General features: G+C 42.7%; 1 protein-coding gene across 5 annotated transcripts in view; it reads left to right on the top strand.

Annotated features, from left to right (window-relative positions):
* LOC144676534 (5'-AMP-activated protein kinase subunit gamma-2-like) overlaps positions 1-21,715 on the top strand; it is a 462,890-nt gene that overhangs the window by 136,161 nt on the left and 305,014 nt on the right. Inside the window, exon 1 of one of the 5 annotated variants that reach the window (XM_078536961.1) lies at positions 5,019-5,054. The exons of the other annotated variants lie outside the window; for them this stretch is intronic. Within the exon in view, the coding sequence (XP_078393087.1) occupies positions 5,034-5,054 (21 nt within the window). The 5' untranslated portion in view covers positions 5,019-5,033. Of the gene's footprint in view, positions 1-5,018; positions 5,055-21,715 lie in introns of those variants that run through there. 5 annotated transcript variants of the gene reach the window in all.

Below are 21,715 nucleotides of genomic sequence, written 5' to 3'. Positions count from 1 at the left end.
ATAATCTAATTCAAATGCCCTGTTCTGTTTAAAATTGAAAGATAAAATCTTCAATTAGAGAGAAAAAGACAACCACATTCTCCTGGACTGCTTTGACTAACAGGACGCCTGGTGTAGCTTAGGAAAAAAGGCTGTCCTTTTTCAGTTTTAATAGAGTCCATTGTTTACATTTCTCAGGGTTTCTTATTATAGCTCAGCCAGTTATTAACGTGTGCCTGAGTTTCAAAAGCTATAAAACCACTTATCTCAGCATGGTGCTGTGCTCACATTTAGATTGACAGATTTAAGAGGTTATTAAAGGACTATCTATCTATGATTTGGTAAATAAATGAGTGATTATTTTTACAACAGATTGACCACTTGGGATTTAATCTTGAATGGCTTTTATGAATGAGTTTTTTTCAGCATGAAGTATGTTTGAATGACAGCGCCCTTAGATTGTTAGAAGTTCATTTTTTGAACATCCTTTTCACAGACATCCTGAGGTCTGTCCATAGTAGATACTGGGTAAGTGGCTATGTGGGATACGTGGCTGGCATGGGTAGTATGAGGGGACATGGAGTACATGGGGTGAGTGTAAGGATGAGGTTAAGGGGGCCTAATAATTATGTTGGGAGCTGGATTGCTATCCCTGAGAATTGAGGTGAATGTTCTAACCAGCCCATCTCTGCACCCACATTCCTCCTGCTCTGCATTGCAGCTTGCAAAATCCAAAACCACTCCCTGCCCATGTGTCTCAGACAAAAATATGGCACGAATGGGCTTTAGAGGCGGCCTTGCATTTCAGAAGTTGCAAAAGGACCTGATTTCCATTTACCTGTCTCTCTATAAAATATCCAGCCCTTGAGGTTTATTCTTTTATTTTCCAGCCTTATAGATGTATGACCTTGAAATTCACTGATGATATTCTAAAAGTTAAACAGTTTTAAGGATCCTGATCCAAATGTCATATCCTATGAGTAAAAATACCTACCCTTGTGTTTTCCATCTTAGCACTGGGCTTGGTGCATATGGTGACTGGGCAGACAAACAATTTGCGTGCCAAGCCACAAGTGTGAAAGAAGTATTTTCGACAATCCTTGGCCACTTCTGGCTTTTTGGAGTTGAGTGATGTTTTGAATGGGCAGCTTGCATCAGGACAGACTAAGTGGTATAGGTTCAAAATGTTACTCCTGTTCCGCTGCCTACTGTTTGCGCTCATGTTATTTACTGGGGAAGCTTGTATTTCCCCTGCACCTCCCCCCCACCCGCCACCCCCGGCTCCTTCACATTATCTAGAAAACTGTTGGTGACATATGGCATGCTGACACCTACTTTTTGAAGTCAGGAGAGTTCCAATTGAGTAGCCATTGTGTGTGAACAATTATGTTTTCACAATGAGACTTGGTGCCGTTTGTTGGGGATTGATTTTTTTCTCTCTCTCTCTAGTGGTAAACAAGTGCAATGACGCACAGGGGGGTTTAAAATAATACTATGGACCTGCTGATCAAAGCAAATTGAGAATCTTTTGCAACAGCTGCTGAGCACGTGAACCTAACCATGTCAAGGTCTGATCACCAACACTAGCCATTTTGGAAACTTTTGTGTAGCGTGTTGGTTTCACACTTCAGATCATTTTTTATTTACAGTGAGATGGCCGTGCAATAAAACCACCTTTATCTTCTGAGTAACTTGCCAGCTATAGACTGACGCTTTGTGAGCATTGAGTAAGAGCTAGTGAGCATGCGTGGAAAGTTCTACCAACAGTTATTGCATTTTCATTCTTGAAGCAACCTTTCCCAAAGTGCAATGGTGTTGTCTCTCTGCAAGAGCAGTTCAGCTAGTCTCACTCTCCTGCCCTTTCCCCTTAGCCCTGTGTTCTTTTTTTCTTCAGGTACTTATCCAATCCCTTTTCAAAGCACGATCGAATCTGCCTCCACCACATTCTCAGGCAGTGCCTTCCAGATCCTAACCACATACTGCATAAGAAAGATTTTCCTCGTGTCTTTTTGGTTCTTTTGCCAGTCACCTTTAATTAGTTTCCCTCCGCTTACTCTCTCTAGACATCTCATGATTTTGAACACCTCTATTAAATCTCCTTTCTATCTTTTCACTTCTCAACCTCAGCTTCTCCAGTCTGTCCAGGTAACTGAAGTCCCTCATCGCTGGAACCATTCTCTTTTTGGCACCCTCTCTAATGTCTTCACATCCTTCCTAAAGTATGCTGTCTAGAATTGGACACAGTACTCCAGTTGAGGCTGAACCAGTGTTTTATAAAGGTTCACCACAACAGCCTTGCTTTTGTACTCTGTGCCTCTTACTAAAACAACTTCTAAGCATTTTTAACTAATTTCTCAACCTGCCCTGCACCTCAAACAATTTATGCACATATACCCCCAGGTCCCTCTGTTCCTGCACCCACTTTAGAACTGTACCTTTTATACTGTTCCTCCTTGTTCTTTCTACCAAAATGTATAATTTCACACTTCACTGCATTAAATTTCATCAGCTATGTGTCCGCCCATTCCATCAGCCTATGTCCTCATGAAGTCTATCGTTATCCCCCTCACGGTTCACATTACTTAAAGGGGCAATGCACTCATTCTCCTTAATGCGGAATTTGATCTTAAAAACTTAATGGTACAACTTGCTATATATTGTTGTATTATCTGTAAACACCCGTAAAGAGCTAGGAACTAATTGTAATGTGAAGGTGTTTCGGGGGACCACTTCTCACAGCTGCACTAGGGAGTCATGTGATGTGTAACGGAATCAGTTCAAATGCTGTTGTACAAGGCAGTGTGGCCAGTTTTAGACATAAAGAGCTCTCATCTTTCCAAGCTTAAAGTGTGATTATTACCAACATCCAAAAGGCATCACAAACACATAGCATATGTCATCTGCAATTAGTCCAGGCCATTAATATAACTCAAGAAAAGCAGAGGTCCTTACACTGACCTTTGGGGAACCCCACTGTATACCTTCCCCCAGTTTGGAAAAACAACAATGGATTATCATTTCTAAAAGCTTTCAGACCAGCCATGTTGAACTCACTGGCATGTAGTTGCTGGTCTCATCCCTGCACCACTTTTGACTGAGAGTGCAACATCTACAATTCTCCACTCCTCTGGCACCACCCCCATGTTTAAGGAGGATTGGAAGATTATGGCCAGTGCTTCTGCCACTTTCGCCCTTGCTTATTTCAGCATCCTCGGATGCATCTCAGACCCTGATGTTTTTATCAATTTTAAGTACAGCCAGGCTTTCGAACACCTTTCCTTTATCAAGTTTCCGCCCTTCCAGCATCCCAACCAGTTCCTTTCACAGGGCTCATGGACCCAAAAGTAGGAGTATAGCTTGCAAGTGCACTGAAGCCCAAGAGTTCAACACAAACATGCCAGTTTGGACTTTCCGGAATATGTTATGTAAATGCAGCCTGTTGGTTTTACTTGTTTTACCTCCTGACATCGGCAGTTTAGCTTTGTGGTTATGGTGGGATCTGGATGTGATTTTTTTTTTGTTTTACCAACACCTATCATTGGTATTTTCCAATCTATGTTGTGCCCAGGTACCCCATCTCTTCTTTCTTCAGAGAAAGAAAATCACGCATTCATAGAGCACTTCTCATGTCTCGAGGATATTCCAGAAGTGTTTTACAGCAAATGAAGTATATTTTTAAATGTAGGCGCAGTTGTAATGTAGGAAATGCAGCAGCCAATTTGCATGTAACAAGGTCCAACATCAGAATTGTCATAATGACCCAGATAATCTTGTTTTTCAGTACTTTTGATTGAGGGCTAAATATTGGCTAATACAATGTAGTGCTACCCTTGAGGACAGATAGGGCCTCGGTTTAGTACCTTATCTCAGAGACACCACTTCTGACACTCGGCCTGGATTATGTGCTCATGTCTCTAGAGTGGGACTTGAATCCACATCCTCTGACTCACAAGTGAGAGTGCTACCACTGAGCCACAGCTGACAACTTGGAAGCTCAAGATCCCACATACTTCCATTAATTACTCTCAATATGTCCTGCCACATGAATGCCCAGGTCCCTCTGTCCCTGTACACTCTCTAGAACTGTGCCATTTAGTCAGTAGTGCCTCTCTCTCTATCCTCCTGCCAAACTGCATCAGCTCACACTTCTCTGTATTAAATTCCATCTGCCACTTGTCTGTGCATTCTATTAGCCTATCAATGCCATGTTGCAGTCTATTAGTATCATCGTCACTGTTTTCCGCTCCTCCAAGTTTGGTATCATTGGAAAATGTTGAAATTTTACTCTCTATTCCAATACCTATATCATTTATATACACCAAAAAACAATGATCGTAGCACAAACCCTTGGGGAACACAGAGTCCAGCTTCTCATGTCTGAGAAACAACCATTTAGCATGACTCAGTTTTGTGTCCTTAAGCCAATTTTTTTTATCCAAGTTGACGCTGACCCTACTGTTCCATGAAGCTCAATATAGTTAACCTTTTATGCGGTACCTTGTCTGTATGAATTTTAAGAAAACACCTGACAACATCCATTGCATTCCCTTCATCAAACTTCTCTTTTACTTCATCAAAACATTCAAATAGATTAGTCAAGCCATGATCAGTCTTTTACAAATCCCTGCTGGTTATTCTTAATTAACTGAAACCTCCCCATAGTACCGGTTGCCTGATTATTGTTTTTAAGACCTTACCCACCACTTGATGTCAAACTGACTGGCTTTTAGTTATTAGGAATGTGCTTTAGAACATCCTGAGATTTTAGGCGTTCAGGCTGTTCGCTGAAAAGATGTAGCTACTTAATGAGCAAATTTCCCAAAGCAAAATTCTCCTGTTTAAACAGCAGGGCTGCTGGCTGACTCATTTTGTTGTTTGTTTTTTGTACTTTGCATGGGTGGAGATGAAGAGATAGTGGGATGGATTGTGTTGGCTGCTGGTGACTTGCCTTCATCATTGATGATTCAGTAATTCTTGTGTCTAAACACAAAAAAAAAATACCCAGCAGTGCAGCAGGACATGCCCTGTCCAGCATCTGAAAAAGAAAAGATCGGATGGTCATGCAAGTGCAGGAGGTAGGTTAAATTTTCGGACTGGGAATCTTTATCAGAATGACTCGCAAAATGTTGACTTGCATTTTCTATTCCCTGTCTGTTTCTAACATCATCTTCATGTCATTTCCAACTTTTTTTTAAAAAAAATCCGTTCTGAATTTATTGGCATCCTATGGGATGGATTTTACTCTCCCCGTCGATGGGTGACAAAAATCCAGTGGGTGGCCTTCCTGCCACCTGCCTGCCCACCCCCAGCCTAACTGAATGGCCACTTAAGGGCCTCATCCCACCTCTCCCAGTATTTTCTCCGCGGCGGGAGAAGGCCCACGCCATGCAGGAAGCCCAGCAGCTTTAACTACGCATGCTGGTGTCAGGCAAGGGTGATGGGAACCTCCTTTGTGGGTCCCCTGGGCCCATCGGCCATACCCCTCCCCCCCTCCCCCCCAGCAAGGTCAATTCTCCCCCCCCTCCCCAACCCCCCAGCAAGCTCAATTCCACCCCCCGCCCCCCCCCCCCCCCCCCCCCCCCCCTTGAACCCTCCCCTCTGGCCTCCTGAACCAAGATCCTCACCACCCCACTTTACCCCCCCTGCCCCCAGCCTTTACACCTCCCTCCCTCCCTTGCTGACACCCCAGACTTACCTAGGGTCCTTGGCGTGGTGGGAATGCCTGTAGTTCCAGCAGTGGCCACCGCATCAACTGGTGCTGCTGGGACTATAGAGCTGCTGGCTCTCTGATTGGCTCGCAGCTCTCGAAGGTGGGACCTCCTTCCAAGATAGTGACGGAAGTTGACTGGGAGGGCTGGGACCGTGGTGCCCCATAAAATCCATCCCTTTGTTTTCAGGACAAAAATTCTGATATTTTCTCTAAAAATAAAATTGTTTTGATTAATTCACCGGCAAGGTAGAAGAGTTGCAGTGTGCACCAGACACTGAAACTACTTAAATAAAAGCAAAATACAACAAATGATGGAAATCTGAAATAAAGACAGAAAGCGCTGGAAGAACTTGGCAACTTAAAATCAGGAAAGAAGCAACTTTTTTTTTTGCATTCTAAAATACTGATAGTAAAATACAAAGCACCATGGAATTCATATGACTGAAAGGTGCCAAATCTCAGTCTAATCATAAGTGGAAACCTCAATCCCAATAATTTACATTGCCACACTTCTGTATTAATGTTGGGACTAGGGTTAAATGAGTTATAGTCATATCATTAAACAGTAAAGCACAGAATGAGGCCATTTGGCCCATTGAGTCATTGCCATCCCTTTTGAAGAACAATGCAGTTAGTCTTACTCCCCATTTTTTCTCGCTGTTCCTGCATTTTTTTCCTCCTTCAACGAATTTGCCCAATTTTTTTTTAAAAAAGCTACTATTGAATCTGTATCCACCACCTTATCAGACAGTGCAATGTAAATTAGGAAGTTAGGAGCGGAAACATCTTCAGGGTTCAAAGAATGGGTATAAATCACTTTCACTTTGCCTTCTTGATTTATGCCACTGGATCCCCTGGATTATTGTTGTCAAGTATCCAGGATTGTTCTGGAGTTTCCAAGAATTAAAGCCTAATCTCCAGGACACTGCTGTGGTTAACCCAGGAGAAAATTCCGAGGAGAAATAATTTTAACACAAAATTTGAACACTTTTGTATTTAGTTACAAAAATAATTGGACATTGAGAAAGAAGGCTGTTTGATGCACAGCTAAGAATCATCTAATTGGCTCACAATGTTGATGTGAGTTTTCCAATAGGTGTGATAAGGCTGGTTCGCGCAATAGGGTGACCAATGGAGAGAGTGTGGGGTTGAGAGGAAGAAGGTCATGCGATTGTACTCCCAAGTCTGTGATGAGGGACTCGAACCCACAACCTTTGATTCACATGTGAGAGTGCGACCACTGAGCCACAGCCTACGCTTCGAACTGAGAGGTGCTGTGACACTCTTTTGAAGAAGAATGTGGACATCTTCCGGTGTCCTGGTCATCAAACATTCCTCAACTAAAGAGCAGACTAACTGGCCAGTTAGCTTTCTTACTGTTTGGGGAACTTGGCTGTGCACAAGTTGGTTGCCACATTTTCCCAAAGCAGTGGTGACTATGTTAATTCCCCGATTGCAAAGTGTTTTGAGTCATGATCCGAGGTCTGAAAACTGTCATGTAAATGCAAACAATGCTCTTTTGCTGTGCAGTAGAACATTGAGAACCCAAATGCTCCTAGTGCATATCGATCTGGAACCCAAACAGGGGGATAGCTTTGTGAAGAGCACCTACTATTGGTGGAAATGGGACTTATACTGGCACAGCCTTTTGTCAACTGGAGTTTATTTTGTCATCAATGTAAAATATGCATCAAGTCGAATATTAATCATGAAGCGCATAAGAATAATGAGACCACTTTAGGGGATTTTTCTGGATGGATAACCCCAAGAAGAAAATAGTAGTCCCTGTTATTACCAGTGAGAACATGGGCATTATGACTGCCCTGATGACTGATGTAGCAGCAACCAAATTTAAATATAAATCAGGATTAAAGGTTAAAAATCTGCATTAAGCTTGGTGCATTGGAATGATTGACATTCTAACATAGATGGGAAACTGTGTAGAAGCGTATGTAAAACCCAGTTTTTAAGAAGGAAATGTTGCCCTAAGATTGATGAACCAGTAACCATTATGGCTCAGGTAGATGATTAAAGGTTCCTGACATTAATTTAGGAGGACCAGCAAATTCCTCTGGTGTCCTGACCGCTGCCCCTCCCACGACAGCTCTTGGCGCCCCTCCCTTGACCAGAATTTTAAAATTGTAAATAAAACATTCTGTTGGCTGCAGTAAACTTCATGTTGTTTTCTCAGTGAGGATTCTTTCACCAACTTGGCAACAACCATGTTGTTTTTATTTGTAGTGGAATAATAAAGTTAGCTGTCAATTTTTCTTTTTATTTATTCATTCATGAGATGTCGCTAGGGCAGCATTTATTGCCCATCCCTAGTTGCCCTTGAGAAGGTGGTGGTGAGCTGACTTTTTGAACCGTGCAGTCCATGTGGTGTAGGTACACCCACATTGCTATTAGGGAGGGACTTCCACGATTTTGACCCAGCGACAGTGAAGGAACGGCAATATATTTCCAAGTCAGTATGGTCTGTGGCTTGGAGGGGAACTTGCAGGTGATGGTGTTCCCATGAGTCTGCTGCCCTCTGCATTCTGGTTTCCAAAGAGGTCTGACACAAAGCATATTGCATAGTTGCAGCACTCACCTGTATCATACCAATTCTGGATATTTACTTGTGCTGTGACACAACAAGAGGTTACACAGCAGAGGTAAAAAGTGTGTAATGTGTGAAATTTAAAGGGCATTGGTACTGAAGTGGAGTTTACTATGCAGTTTGAACGAGTGTAGTAGCAGAAAAGCACGCACAAAATGAAAGCGTAGGTCACTTTAAGCATCCGCTACTACTTCATAGAAACAGAAAGTGCTGGAATAACTCAGTGGGTCAGGCAACATCTGTGCAGAAAGAAACAGAGTTAATCTTTCAGTTCAGAGACTTTTCGTCAGAACTTAATGCTGTTTTTTTCATTGAGGATTCTTTCACCACTGTTTGGTGTATACTTGTACTGAGTCTAAAGGGTTTTGCAATTTCTTACTTCATTTACTTTTTATTCTGTCCTAACGTTGATCATGAGTAAGATCACTACTTATGTCACAGCCGAGAAATGTCCCAGAGCGCTTCATATGAAATTCATTTGTTTGACTGTCATCTTTGTGATTTTATGCACAGCAAGAGCCCACAAACAGGAATAAGGATGAATGAACATTTGTTGACTTTCCTGATACTGGTGGTTGAGGGTCAAGAACTTGCTCTTTTTCAAACTGTATAATGGAGGTCCTCAACAGACCTTGGTTTTTAATGCTTCAGCCAGAGGAAGGCACCTCCGATAATGCAGTCATCTCAACGCTGCACTGGAGATATCTGAGAAAGGTTAGAGCTCTCTGACTGAGTAAAGAGTGTTGCTGACTGAGTCAAGCTGACATTGACATTGTGAAAGTGACGGTTTCAGGAAGTAAACCTATGTTTCTTCATTATTAATTGTAGGCTTGTGCAAAGTGCATCATGCTGTTTCATCACAGTTACAGTCAGAGTTCTGAGATAACAACGCCTTTTATGAAAACCTCTTGCTGAACAGGACACCAAAATAATTTCTAAAACAAATTCAAGCTTTGCAAGAGTAACTTCACAAGAGCTGGCACAATGGGTTCGATATATAACGTAGTCATTAGTAAATCCAACAGGAAATTCAGGAGAAACTCCTTTACAAAGAAGATAGTTAGAATGTGGAACTCGCTATTGTGTATTTTAAATGCAGAGATGGCACTAGTTTCTATGTGTGTAACAGGCTTTTCACACAGTGCTTTAAAATGTCAGCCCCCATGCTTACAGCTGCAGCTTCCAGCAACTTCTACAGTTTGTTTATGTTTTACTGAGTTGACACCAAGGCTTAACCAATCAAGCACAGTGATCATCAATGGTAAACAGACTCGCCTAATCGAGCAAAAAACAATTGAACAATTGAAACCTACACTTGCTACCACAAGGAGTGGTTGAGGTGAATAGAATGGATGCATTTCAGTGTAAAGTAGATAACTACATAAGAGAGAAAGGAATGGAAGGTTATGCTGATAGAGTTGGATGAAGAAGGATGGGAAGAGGCTCATGTGGAGGATAAACACAGGCAGAGACCGGTTGGGACAATGATCCTTTTTTTCTGCTGTACATGCTATACTCTACTGAGAGAATGGGGTTTGAATCCATGCCAAAGTGATGGGATGAAGCCTGAAAGTTATCTCAGTCTTTTGGGTCCTATGTGAAATGAGTTTCTACAATTTCAACTTAGTTCTTAACGGGCATCAGTCCACAATCTATCTCTAGATTGGTGATATCACACAGGATTGCTGGTATAAAAGTGTACACCCTCTTCAAGTAGGGAATGCTGTACTCAGACTGTGGCTGAAGAGCATCATGACCGAATGCAGGAAACTTTATTCTGCATCCGACCTCGACTTAACACAGGAGTGCGTCACACTAGATGACTGAAATGGAAAAGTGTTCCCATTTCCTAGCACTGATATCCCTCATCTTGATTGAAGTATTTTTTTTATACAAAATAAATAATTTGAATGAGTAGTTAGAAAATGTTTAGCGATCTCAGCTCTGTGCTTCTTAGCTTGAATCATTGAAAGATGAACAGTGTTTACAATGGCTTATTGAAGTATTAAATCAGGTGAGTGCTATGACTGAAGAAGTGACTCATCTTTTCAAAGGTAGGACTTCAATTTCTGCCTTCGTGAGTTTAAGAGGCAAGTTTTTAAAAGTGTGATTGAATCATTTTCCTCGTATATATATTTATCTCTAAAATTAGCGAATGCAGGAATTTCATTCCCTTTGGTCAAGATGTAGAAGACTGTTTTGTCAAAGCTTACTTTATCCTCAGTTGTCTCTTGTTAATTTGAGGTTGGCGATATTTCTGTTAGGATTACTGGGAGTATTTCCATTTTGCGTGGGTTTGTGTAGCTGTGGAGGTCATTTGTTCTGTTGTGGGAACAAAGAAAATAATTGTTTGGGGTAAACCCTTCAGAATTTCTGTTGTGGAGCTGACGGAGGAGTGTGTTTTATGTCCGTGGTAGAATGCAGTTTGTCCAAGGCATACAATGATCATTTTTCGTTTCTGCAATGCCATGGCCCTGAGCCCAGAAAATGCAAATATGCATAAGGCCTTTGCCAGCTCAGTGCAGGTATGCGTTGAGAGGACCGAACAGGAAGCTGCGGAACAGCTGATCTGCTTGTCAGTTTCCTGTTGGCAATTTAGATTTAAAATGAGCCCCTCCACCCCCACAATTCAAGCGTCAGAGTAATGCTACTGGGAAGCAATGGAAATGAACTATCATCGCAATGGACATGTCTAGTCTCATGACTTTGCAGTAATTGTGTTCAATTAAGAAAGTAAACTTTCTCTGTTACTCAATTCCGAAGAGGTTATTAAATAGTTTGAAAATGAAGTTAAAAAGCCTCTAAGTAATTCACTCAATGTAGCCAGAAGTCTTTTTAAAGTTAATTTTGCACTTGATACAAGTTAAGCTGCAACTACTGTAGTCTAAAGACAGGACTCTTCACCAATATCAAGTTTCACTTATAGCACAATTAATGTAGCATTGCATCACCAGGAACTTTATAAAGAGGATAATGATAATGGAAGGAATTAGGGGAAAAGTTGGGAAAGTGACAATGGTGAGACCAAAGAGAAGTGTTTCGAGAGGGCTTTTGAAGGTGGAAAGAGATGTAGCAAGATAAATGAGTCTAGGAAGAGAATTTGAGACGAGTGGCATGCTGGTTGAAGGCTTTGAGGGACAGAGAGAAGGAGTGGTCAACACACCTGAATTAATAGCCTGGAGGGTATGAGCTGGGGTAGGGTGGACAAGTTCATGGAAGAACCAGTGATTAATGACAAAGATGTTGAAACCAGTTTGTTGGGCATCCAGTGGAGGTTAGTGTGAATTTGGGTTATAGATCATATTAATTGGTAGAGGATAGAGAATAGGTGGTGGATTTTTGGATCGTTGGAGTTTGCATGGGAAAGAGTGCAACGGGCTAGTGAGGGGAACAGTGGAAAGATTGAGTCTCAAGGTGATGAACACTTATTTCGAAGTTTCACAAGAGAAAGACATTACCCTCACTCAGCCTTGTGCAGCTTGTCAGAACTCAATCCGACAATTTTCACTACACCATTGTTGGAATCTCTTCAAGCCAACAAAAATGACTGTGTGAAATGTCCCTGTAGGTGCTTCACAGGAGCATTATCAAACAAAATCAGACACTGAGCCACATAAGGAGATGTTAGGATAAAGGCAAAATACTGTGAATGCTGGAAATCTGAAACAAAAACAAATAATGCCGGAAAAGCTCAGCAGGTCTGACAGCATCTGTGGAGAGAAAGACAGAGTTAACGTTTCTAGTCCGTATGACTCTTCTTCAGAGCTGAAGGGAAGTAGAAATGTAGTGAAATATATACTGTTTAAGGGGGGTGGAATAGGTGAAGCTGGATAGGAGGCCAGCGAAAGCTGGAGGCAACGGAGAGATTGTGAAAGATGTCAAAAGGTCAAAGGGTTGTTGATAGTGGTGGTACTGGCTAAAGGAGGTACTAATGGTGACATTAAGAGTAGAAAGCAGAATGTGATAATGGCAGGACCAGGGTGAGCACTCTGGAAGGTGACAGATGGCCCTAGTGGGGGTGGGGTTGGGGGAGGGGACGGCGGTGGGCCCTTGGACAGTGAGGAGAGGGGAAGTAAAGGGGCAGGTGTTGCACCTTCTGCAATTGCTTGGGAAGGTGCCGTGGGAGGGGTTGAAGTGTTGGGGGTGATGGAGGAGTGGACCAGGGAGACCTGGAGGGAACGGTCCCTACAGAATGCCAACAGGGGGGTGAAGGGAAGATGTGTTTGGTGGTGGCATCATGCTAGAGTTGGTGGAAATGGCAGAGGATGATCCTTTGAATGCGAAGGTTGGTGGGGTGAAAAGTGAGGACAAGGGGGACCCTATCATGGTTCTGGGAGGGAGAGGAAGTTGTGAGGGCAGAGGCGCGGCACATGGGCCGGACACGGTTGAGGGCCCTGTCATCCCCTCCTCACCATCCAAGGGCGCAAACACTCCTTTCAAGTGAAGCAGCACTTCACTTGCACTTCCCTCAATTTGGTCTACTGCATTCGCTGCTCCCAATGCGGCCTCCTCTACTTTGGAGAGACCAAACGCAGACTGGGTGATCGCTTTGCGGAACACCTTCGGTCTGTCTGCAGATATGACCCAGACCTTCCTGTCGCTTGCCATTTCAACACACCGCCCTGCTCTCATGCCCACATGTCCGTCCTTGGCCTGCTGTAATGTACCAGTGAAGCTCAACGCAAACTGGAGGAACAGCACCTCATCTTCCGACTAGGCACTTTACAGCCTTCCAGGCTTAACTTTGAGTTCAACAACTTCAGACCATGAACTCGCCCCTCCAACCCCACCCTTTTTTGATTCCCCCTTCTTTCTATATTCATTTTTATTTTTTTATTTCTATTTATTAATTATTTTCTTCCCCACTTACTTTCATTATTATTATTTTTAAAATGTATTTCCATTTTTATTCATTGTTTTATCCCCAGCTTTTAGCCTGTTCGATCTTTTTTTTCCACCACTGCCCCCTCCCCCCACCCCACCCCCACTAGGGCCATCTGTCACTTGCTCATTCTGCTTTCTACTCTTAATGTCACCATTAGTACCTCCTTTAGCCAGTATCACCACCATCAACACCCCTTTGACCTTTTGTTTATGACATCTTCCGCAATCGCTCCTTTGCCTCCACCTGGCCTTCTATCCAGCTTCACCTATTCCACCCCCCTTAAACAATATATATTTCACCACATTTCTACTTCCCTTTAGCTCTGAAGAAGAGTCATACTGACTCAAAGCTAACTCAGTCTTTCTCTCTACAGATGCTGTCAGACCTGCTGAGTTTTTCCAGCATGTTTTGTTGTTATTATGTAAGGCGATATTAGGGTTCTTGGTCAAAGGTTTTAAGGAGTGTCTTAAAGGTAAAGAGGAGAAAATTTTAGGGTGGAAATTCCAGAGTTGAAGATCTAGGTAGCTGAAGGCATGGCATGGCCACCCACTGGTGAAGTAAAGAAAATTGGGAGCATGCAAAAGGCCAGAATTGGAAGAGTGCAGAGATCTCGGAGGATTGAGAGCTGGAGAAGGTTATAGAGATATGGAGAGGCGAGGCCATAGAGGTGTTTCAGTGCAAGGGAAGAGAATTTTTAAAATCGAGGCATTATCAGACTGGATAGCGATCAGCGAGCATGTAGAAGGTGGGTGAAAAGAATTTGGCGAGAGCTAGGATATGGGTAGCAAAATTTTTAATGAGTTGAGGTTTATGGAGAGTACGAGGTGAGACGCCGGCCAGGAGAGCCAGCATGACTCAACGCAGGTGAAGCACATCAAAACATTAAATTGCATTACATACAATTACAGAGTTGCACTGTCAGCGATTAGTAACATCTTGGTTTGGTGCTGTTTGCACTTTGCACCACAGAGGGGCCTGGAGAACTGTGTGCGTGTGCGTGTGGGTGTGGGTGTGGGTGTGGGTGGATTCTGATTCCACCTGTTGCATTGTTCGGCTGGAAGAGCATTTGACAAATCAGACTAAATGTCATTGCTGTCATGTATAATTCTTAGCAGACAAGTGTAATGTTGCACAAGAATCTTGTGCAAACAAGGATACTGGATGTATGAAAATACCAGAAGAGAACGTCCACATCAGAAGGAACAGTGTATATTTCACTGCAGTCCTTTCATTTGTAAAGTCTCACCACTAAGTTGCAGGTTGAAAAGCAATTCAAGTTTTATTCTGCAGCAGCTACAAATCCTGGGGACCTTCAGCCGGAAAGAAGCAATCAAAGCAATAGCAAATAATGAACTTTGAGGAGAGTTTGAAGACCCTGAGCTTGTTTAATTTGGAGAAAATAACTTATTCAAGATGCTCAAGGCAACAGACAAATGGATCCTGATAATTTAAGTTCAAGATTGCCACAAACACTAGAACCAGAACTAGGGGTCAAGCTGAGGACAGAAAGGGTGCGCAGATAGTTCATGTTTACACCACAAATGGCCAGAGTGTGAAGCGGGCTTGACCAGAGAGGCAGGTAAAGGACTTAGAAGAGAAATGAATACAAAGAAGTGGATAATTGAGAGGTTTGTGACATTACAAGAATCTTTGCCGATCCTGTCAATGCTCTGAGTCAATCTCACCCTTTCAGTGGGAAATTACTCCACCCCCGCAAAGCCATTCAATTTAGCGGATGGCTGCCTTTTTACACACTTTTTTAAAAAAAAACAAAATAAGCTTCCAAGAAATCCTGTCCATTTTCACTAATGGATCTTTCAAACAAATTGAGAAAATTTCAATCTGATGTTGGAACAAAGCTGCAGAAGCAGTTTTATTGTAATCCTTTTAAAGGACTACTCTTGAAACCATTAGTTTGTCAGTGAAGATAAGAATTGAAGGTTATGTCAACTGAAATCCAGACATCTTAATGGAGCCCATGCAACAATTTAGTCAGAATGTATTTCTCTTTCAATCAGCCTTTACTTTTAATGAAATATCTTCCACCAGGCCCTTCCCCATTGTCATTGGGGACTGTAGTCTAGTGGTAATATTACTGGACTAGTAAACCAGAGGAATCCTTGTTTAATGGGTTAATGTTTCAGAGACATGAGTTCAAATCCCACCACGGCGGCTGGAGGAATTTAAATTCAGGTTATTTAGTGAATCCGGAATAAAATGCTGATCTCAGTAATAGTAATCATGGAACTACCAGATTGTCGTTTTAAAAACCCACCTTTCTCACTCACGAATGTCCTTCAGGGGCGGAAATATGCCGCCATCCTTACCCAGTCTGGCCTACATGTGACTCCAGCCTCATGGCAACGTGGCTGACCCCATAACTGTCCTCTGAATCGGCCTTGCAAGCTATTCTGTTAAAAGATAGCTCAGCACCACCTTCTCAAAGGCAATTTGGGATGGGCAGTAAATGCTGGCCCAGCTAGCGAAGCCCACGTCCTATGAATGGATTTTAAAAAAAAAGAAAGAAATGTTTGCCTTGCCAGCAACGCTCGCATCCAAGGAATGAATAAAAGGAGACACAGCTGGGATCGTCTGTGTAGCAAGTTCATTCGTTCTGTTGCTGAATCACTGGTTGCCTGAATACGGGCTGAGATTGCATTTAGAAAGCTTGCTAGGCCAGTGGAGATACCATTGGCCTTATCATTTGCGTGGTGTTGCCAGCCAGCCCCCATCAAGGAATTAGAAATAGGGGCTGGAGTGGACTGTACAGGCCCTTGAGCCTGCTCTTCCAATATGGCTGATCCACCTCCGCTCCACCTTCCTGCACTCCCCCTTTATCCCTTCATTCCCTTAATAGCCAAAAACCTATTGATCCCTATCTTGAATATACTCCGTGACTGAGCATCCACAGCTCTCTGATGTGGAGAATTCCAAAGAATTCTCTAACAGCACTGTGGGTGTACGTATATTACGGGGACTGCAGCGATTCAAGAAGGCAGCTCACCGCCACCTTTTCGAGGGCAATTAGGGGTGGGCAATAAATGCTGGCCCAGCCAGCAAAGCCCACACTGCGTGAATAAACTTTTAAAAATCACAACCCTTTGAAGAACTTTTTCCTCAGTGCTAAATGGCTGACGCCTTATTGCTGAGACTCTGGCTGTGTGTTCAAGATCCCCCAGCCAGGGAAATATATTTTCTAAGTGTTTACCCTGTCAAGTCTCTTGAGAGTTTTGGAGTGTCTCGATGTATGGGCTGAAATGTGGACCTTGAGAAAAGCAGACATCCAAAGACTATAAAGTTGTGCAGTGTGGTTCTAGAGCAGGATGGAGCAGGTCAGTTGGACAGAACACAAGGTCAATGAAGAAGGTTCTCAGGATGATAGAGGAGGAAAAACCCCATTAGTAAATTTCATCAAGATAAGGCAAGAAGGTTGGATTGGCCATGCTCTAAGGCACGAGAACTTGCTGAAGGAGGTGATTGGAGGAAGATTAGAGGGATGCAGACCAAGAGGGAGAAAGAGAATGATGATGTTAGACAACTTGAAGTTGAAAATGGGAGGCATCTAAAAGCAGCTGAAGAGAAAAACACAAAACCATGAGGCACGGAGAAATGAACATATCACTTACATATTTATGTAGATTAATCTTTGAGGTACTGCTAAACAGGAACATTTTTTTAAAAAACTACTTAAACAAGGTTTTTATTTCCTTAACACAGAAACAGACCATCCAGCCCACTGGTCCATGCCTGTCTTCACTGAGTGGCCACACAAGCCTCTTTCCATCCATTTTCATCTAATTCTATCTATGTATCCTTAGGAGCAGGAGGAGGCCATTTGGCCCTTCGGGCCTGCTCCACCATTCAACAAGATCATGGCTGATCTGGTTGTGGTCTCAGCTCCACTTCCCAGTCTGTCTCCCCCCCCCACCCCATAACCCTTGACTCCCTCGTCCAACAAAAATCTGTCTAACTCTGCTTTGAATAAATTCACTGACCCAGCCGGCACTACTTTCTGGAAAAGAGAATTCCACACGCCAATGACCCTTCGGGGGGGGAAAAAAAGGTTTTGTCACATCTCTGTCTTAAAAGGGAGACCTCTTATTTTTAACCTATGTCCCCTAGTTTTAGGGTGGGATTTTCCGGTCCTGCCCACAGCTAGGATTTTCAGGTCCCATCAAAAGTCAATGGAATTTTGGCTGTCTCTCCAAATTTTCTGTTCCCGCAAGTGACAGTTCCCACTGTGGGTGGGACCAGAAAATCCTGGCTTTTGTCCCCCCCCCCCACAAGAGGAAACATCCTCCAGGTATCCACCCTGTCAAGTCCACTCAGGAACTTATATGTTTCAATAAGATCGCTTCTCATTCTTCTAAACTCCAATTGGTATAGGCCTAACCTGTCCAACATTTCTTCATAAGATAACCCATTCATCATAGGAATGAGTCCAGAGAACCTTCTCTGAACTGCTTCTGAAGCAATTACACCTTTTTTAAAAATAAGGAGACCAAAACTGTACACAGTATTCCAGATGTGGTCTCATCAAGGCCCTGTATAGATGTAATAAATCTTCCCCACTTTTATATTCCATTCCTCTTGCAATAAAGGCCAAAATTCCATTTGCCTTCCTAATCACTTGCCGTACCTGCATGCTAACTTAATGCGATTCATGTACCACCCTCTGTAGATCCCTCTGTGCCACCAACTTCTGCAATCTTCTTCCATTTAAATAGTAAATTACTTCTATATTCTTCCTGCCAAAATGGACAAGTTCACATTTTCCCACATTATACTCCATCTGCCAAATTTTTGCCCACTCACTTAACCTGTCTGTATCCCTTTGCAGACCCACTATCTCCTCTTGACATCTTACTTTCCTAACTATCTTGGTGTCATCGGCAAATTTGGCTACCATTCGTTCGGTCCCTTCATCCAAATCATTGATGTAGATTGTAAATAGTCGAGGACCCAGCACTCATCCCTGTGGCATTCCATTAGTTACAGTTTGCCAATCTGAAAAAGACCCATTTATCCCTACTCTCTGCTTCCTGTCAACTAAGTAATCCTTTATCCATGCTAATATGTTACACCCTACACCGTGTGCTCTTATGTTGTGCAGTAAATTTTGATGTGGTACCTTATTAAATGCCTTTTGGAAATCTAAGTACATCTACCGGTTCCCCTTTATCCACCTTGAGTGTTACTTTGTCAAAAAACTCTAATAGTGAAACACGATTTCGCTTTCACAAAGCCATGTTGGCTCTGCCTGATCAAATTGTGATTATCTTAATAGCCTGTTTAAACCTCCGTAATAATGGATTCTAGCACTATGACAGATGTTAGGCCAACTGTCCGGTTTCCTGCTTTCTGTCTCCCTCCTTTCTTGAGTAAAGGTGTTACATTAGCTATTTTCCAATATGCTGGAACCTTTCCAGAAATGAAGAAATTTTGGAAGATTATAACCGATGCATTTGCTAAATGTGCCGCCATTTCTTTTAAGACTCTAGGATACAGGCCATGGTCCTGGGGATTTGTCAGCCTTTAGGTCAAATAGTTATCCAAGCGCCCTTTCTCTGGTGATGGTGATTGTATTAAGTTCAACCCTCCCTACCACCTCTTGATTTTCAAGAATCTGGGAAGTTTTCTAAGTCCTCTGCGGTGAAGACAGTCACAGAATACCTGTTAAGCACCTCTGCTATTTCTTTGTTTTCCATTATCAATTCCCCAGACCCTCTAGAAAACCAACACTGGCTTTATTTACTCTTTTCCTATTCAAATACTTATAAAAACAGAGAGCAAAAGTTTCTACATTACTAGCTAGCTTCCTCTCATACTCTGCTTTTTGCCTCTTTGTTATCTTTTTAGTCATTCTTTGCTGGTTTTTAAAGCCTGTCCAATCATCTGACCTACCACTAATCTTTGCAGATTTGTACAATGTTTCTTTCAATTTAATACTATGCTTGACTTCCTTATTTAGCCATGGATGATGCATCCTTCTCAAAGAGCCTTCCTTTTTCACTGGGATAAATCTTTTCTGATACCTCCTTAAAAGTCTGCCAATGCGACTCTACTGTGTTACCTTTGAACCTAGTTTCCTGGTTCACCTTAACCAATTCTTCCTTCATACTCTCATAGTTACCTTTATTTAGCTTTAAAATACTAGTCATGAACCCACACTTCTCCATTTCAAACTAAACATAAAATTCTATCCAGTTGTGATCACTGTCACCGAGAGGTTCCTTTACCATGAGGTTATTGATTAATCCTGTCTCATTGCAAATTACCAGGTCTAGGATAGCCTGCTCTTCAGTTGACTCTAGAACGTACTGCTTTGAGAAATTATCCTGAGAACACTCTATGAACTCATTCCAGGCCACCTTTACCAATCTGATATTGCTAATGTAGATTAAAGTCACCCATGATTATTGTGGTACCTTTCTTACACAAACCATTTATTTCTTCCTGTATATCCTGTCCTACACTATATTTACTGTTAGGGGGTCTATATGCTGCTCCCACAATTGACCTCTTATCTTTACTATTTCATATCTCTACCCAAACTGATTCTACATCTTGCTCTTTCAAGCTAAGATCTTCTCTCAGTACTGAACTAATGCCCTCCTTAATTATCAGAGCTACCCCACCACCGTTTCCTAGCTTCCTGTTGTGTCCATATGTCAAAAAACCTTTCAACATTCAGGTCCCAGCCTTGGTTGACTTTCAACCATGTCTCTGTGATGCCTATCAGATCATACATATTTATTTATCTGTGCTAACAATTTGTCCCTTTTACCAATGCTATATGCATTCAGATACAGGGCCTTAAACTCTTTTTCCTTTGACCATTTTTGGCTTCATCTGCTGGTACACTCTTAGGATTGTATGTTCTGTCCCTTCCTGTCACATTCTGGAACTCATTACCCAAATTGCTGCCCAGATCCATTACTTTGTTGTTTCCCTTTATTTTATATCTCTTCCCACATTATCCCCACCCCCCCTCTCTCTCTCTCCACACACTGTTTAGTTTAAAGCTCTCTCTGCCGTCCTAGTTATATGATTCACCAGAACACTAGTCCCAGCATGGTTCAGGTGTAGGCCATCCCAACAGTACAGATCCCACTTTCCCTGTACTGGTGCCAGTGCACCATGAATCAAAACCCATTTCTCCCACACCAATCTTTTAGCCACACATTCCTCTCTCTAATCTTATTTACCCTTTGCCAATTTGCTCATGGCTCAGGTAATAATCCAGAGAGTATTTACCCTTGAAGTCCTGTTTTTTAATTTCGCCACTAGCTGCTAATACTATCTATACAGAACCTCTTTCTTTGTCTTGTTTATGTTGTTGGTAAGTACATGGACCACGACCACTGGATCCTCCACCTCCCTCCGCAAGTTTCTCTCCAGCCCAGAGCAGATGTCCCAAACATTGACACCGGGCAGGCAACACAGCTGTCTGGATCCATGTTCTCAACCACAGAGAACGGTATCTATCCCCTTGACTATACTGTCTCCTATCACTGCCTCTTTCCTCTTTGCTTCCCCCATTTGAATGGCATCTATGACCGTTGCCGTGGTCAGCCTGCTCATCCACCTCGCAGTCCTCCTTCTCATCCACACAGGTAACAAGCACCTCGTACCTGCTGGACAAAGTCAGGGGCTCCTCCATCACTACATGCTGGTTCCCCTTACCTGCCTGACTCGCAGTCACACCCTCCTGTCCCTGACCACTGACCAACTCTAAGGTTCTGCCTAACCTAAGGGGAGTGACTACCTCCTGGAACTAAGTGTCCAGGTAACTCTCCCCCTCCCCGATGCCCAGCAATATCTGCAACTCAGACTCCAGCTCAGCAACTCAGAGCCGAAATTGCCTAAGCTCAGACACTTTCTGCAGATATGCTTGTCTGGCATTGTAGTGCATTCCACAGATTCCCACTTGCTGTAGTCATGGCACACCACCAGCATTGCCATTTCTGTCCAACATTATTTATTTAATTAGTCAAATAGTTAATAATTTAGTAAAGATTAAGTAGTAGAAAGCTGCACTCACCTGTCTTGGTGAGGAAACTCACCAACCACTGGAGGCTGAAAAAAAGGAGCATCTCTTTCCACCTCTGTATTGAGTTCCCACCTGAACCAAATTCCAACTGCTCACTCAATCCACATCTCACTCCAGTGTAGTTTCGTGTCCTCCTTTCTGTGTGTGAGTTTAAAATCTTTCTGCTTATATATAGAGCCTTTGATGACTCACTAACTAGCTCAATTTTCTGCTACAGTAATTAACACCTATCTGGGGGCAACTACTTTCACCTCAGTGACAGATATATGCCACTTCAGGCAGCTCCCTGCTTAACTAGGCTATTAAAATAACAATGTTTGAAATAAGAACCTAACTCTTAATCTAAATTTAAAGTTAAGGAAAACTTACCAGAATTTACCACCTGAACCAAATTCCCAACTCCTTACTCAACCTACGTCTCACTCGGGTGTAATCTCACGTCTGCGTGCCCCTTTCTGCATTTTCTGCTTATCTAGCTTCCCTTAA

Source organism: Cetorhinus maximus, chromosome 3 (assembly GCF_964194155.1).
Source record: "Cetorhinus maximus chromosome 3, sCetMax3.hap1.1, whole genome shotgun sequence".
Taxonomy (NCBI): domain Eukaryota; kingdom Metazoa; phylum Chordata; class Chondrichthyes; order Lamniformes; family Cetorhinidae; genus Cetorhinus; species Cetorhinus maximus.
The sequence above is the reverse complement of the archived record's forward strand: the minus strand, read 5'-3'. Positions and strand labels throughout refer to the sequence as shown.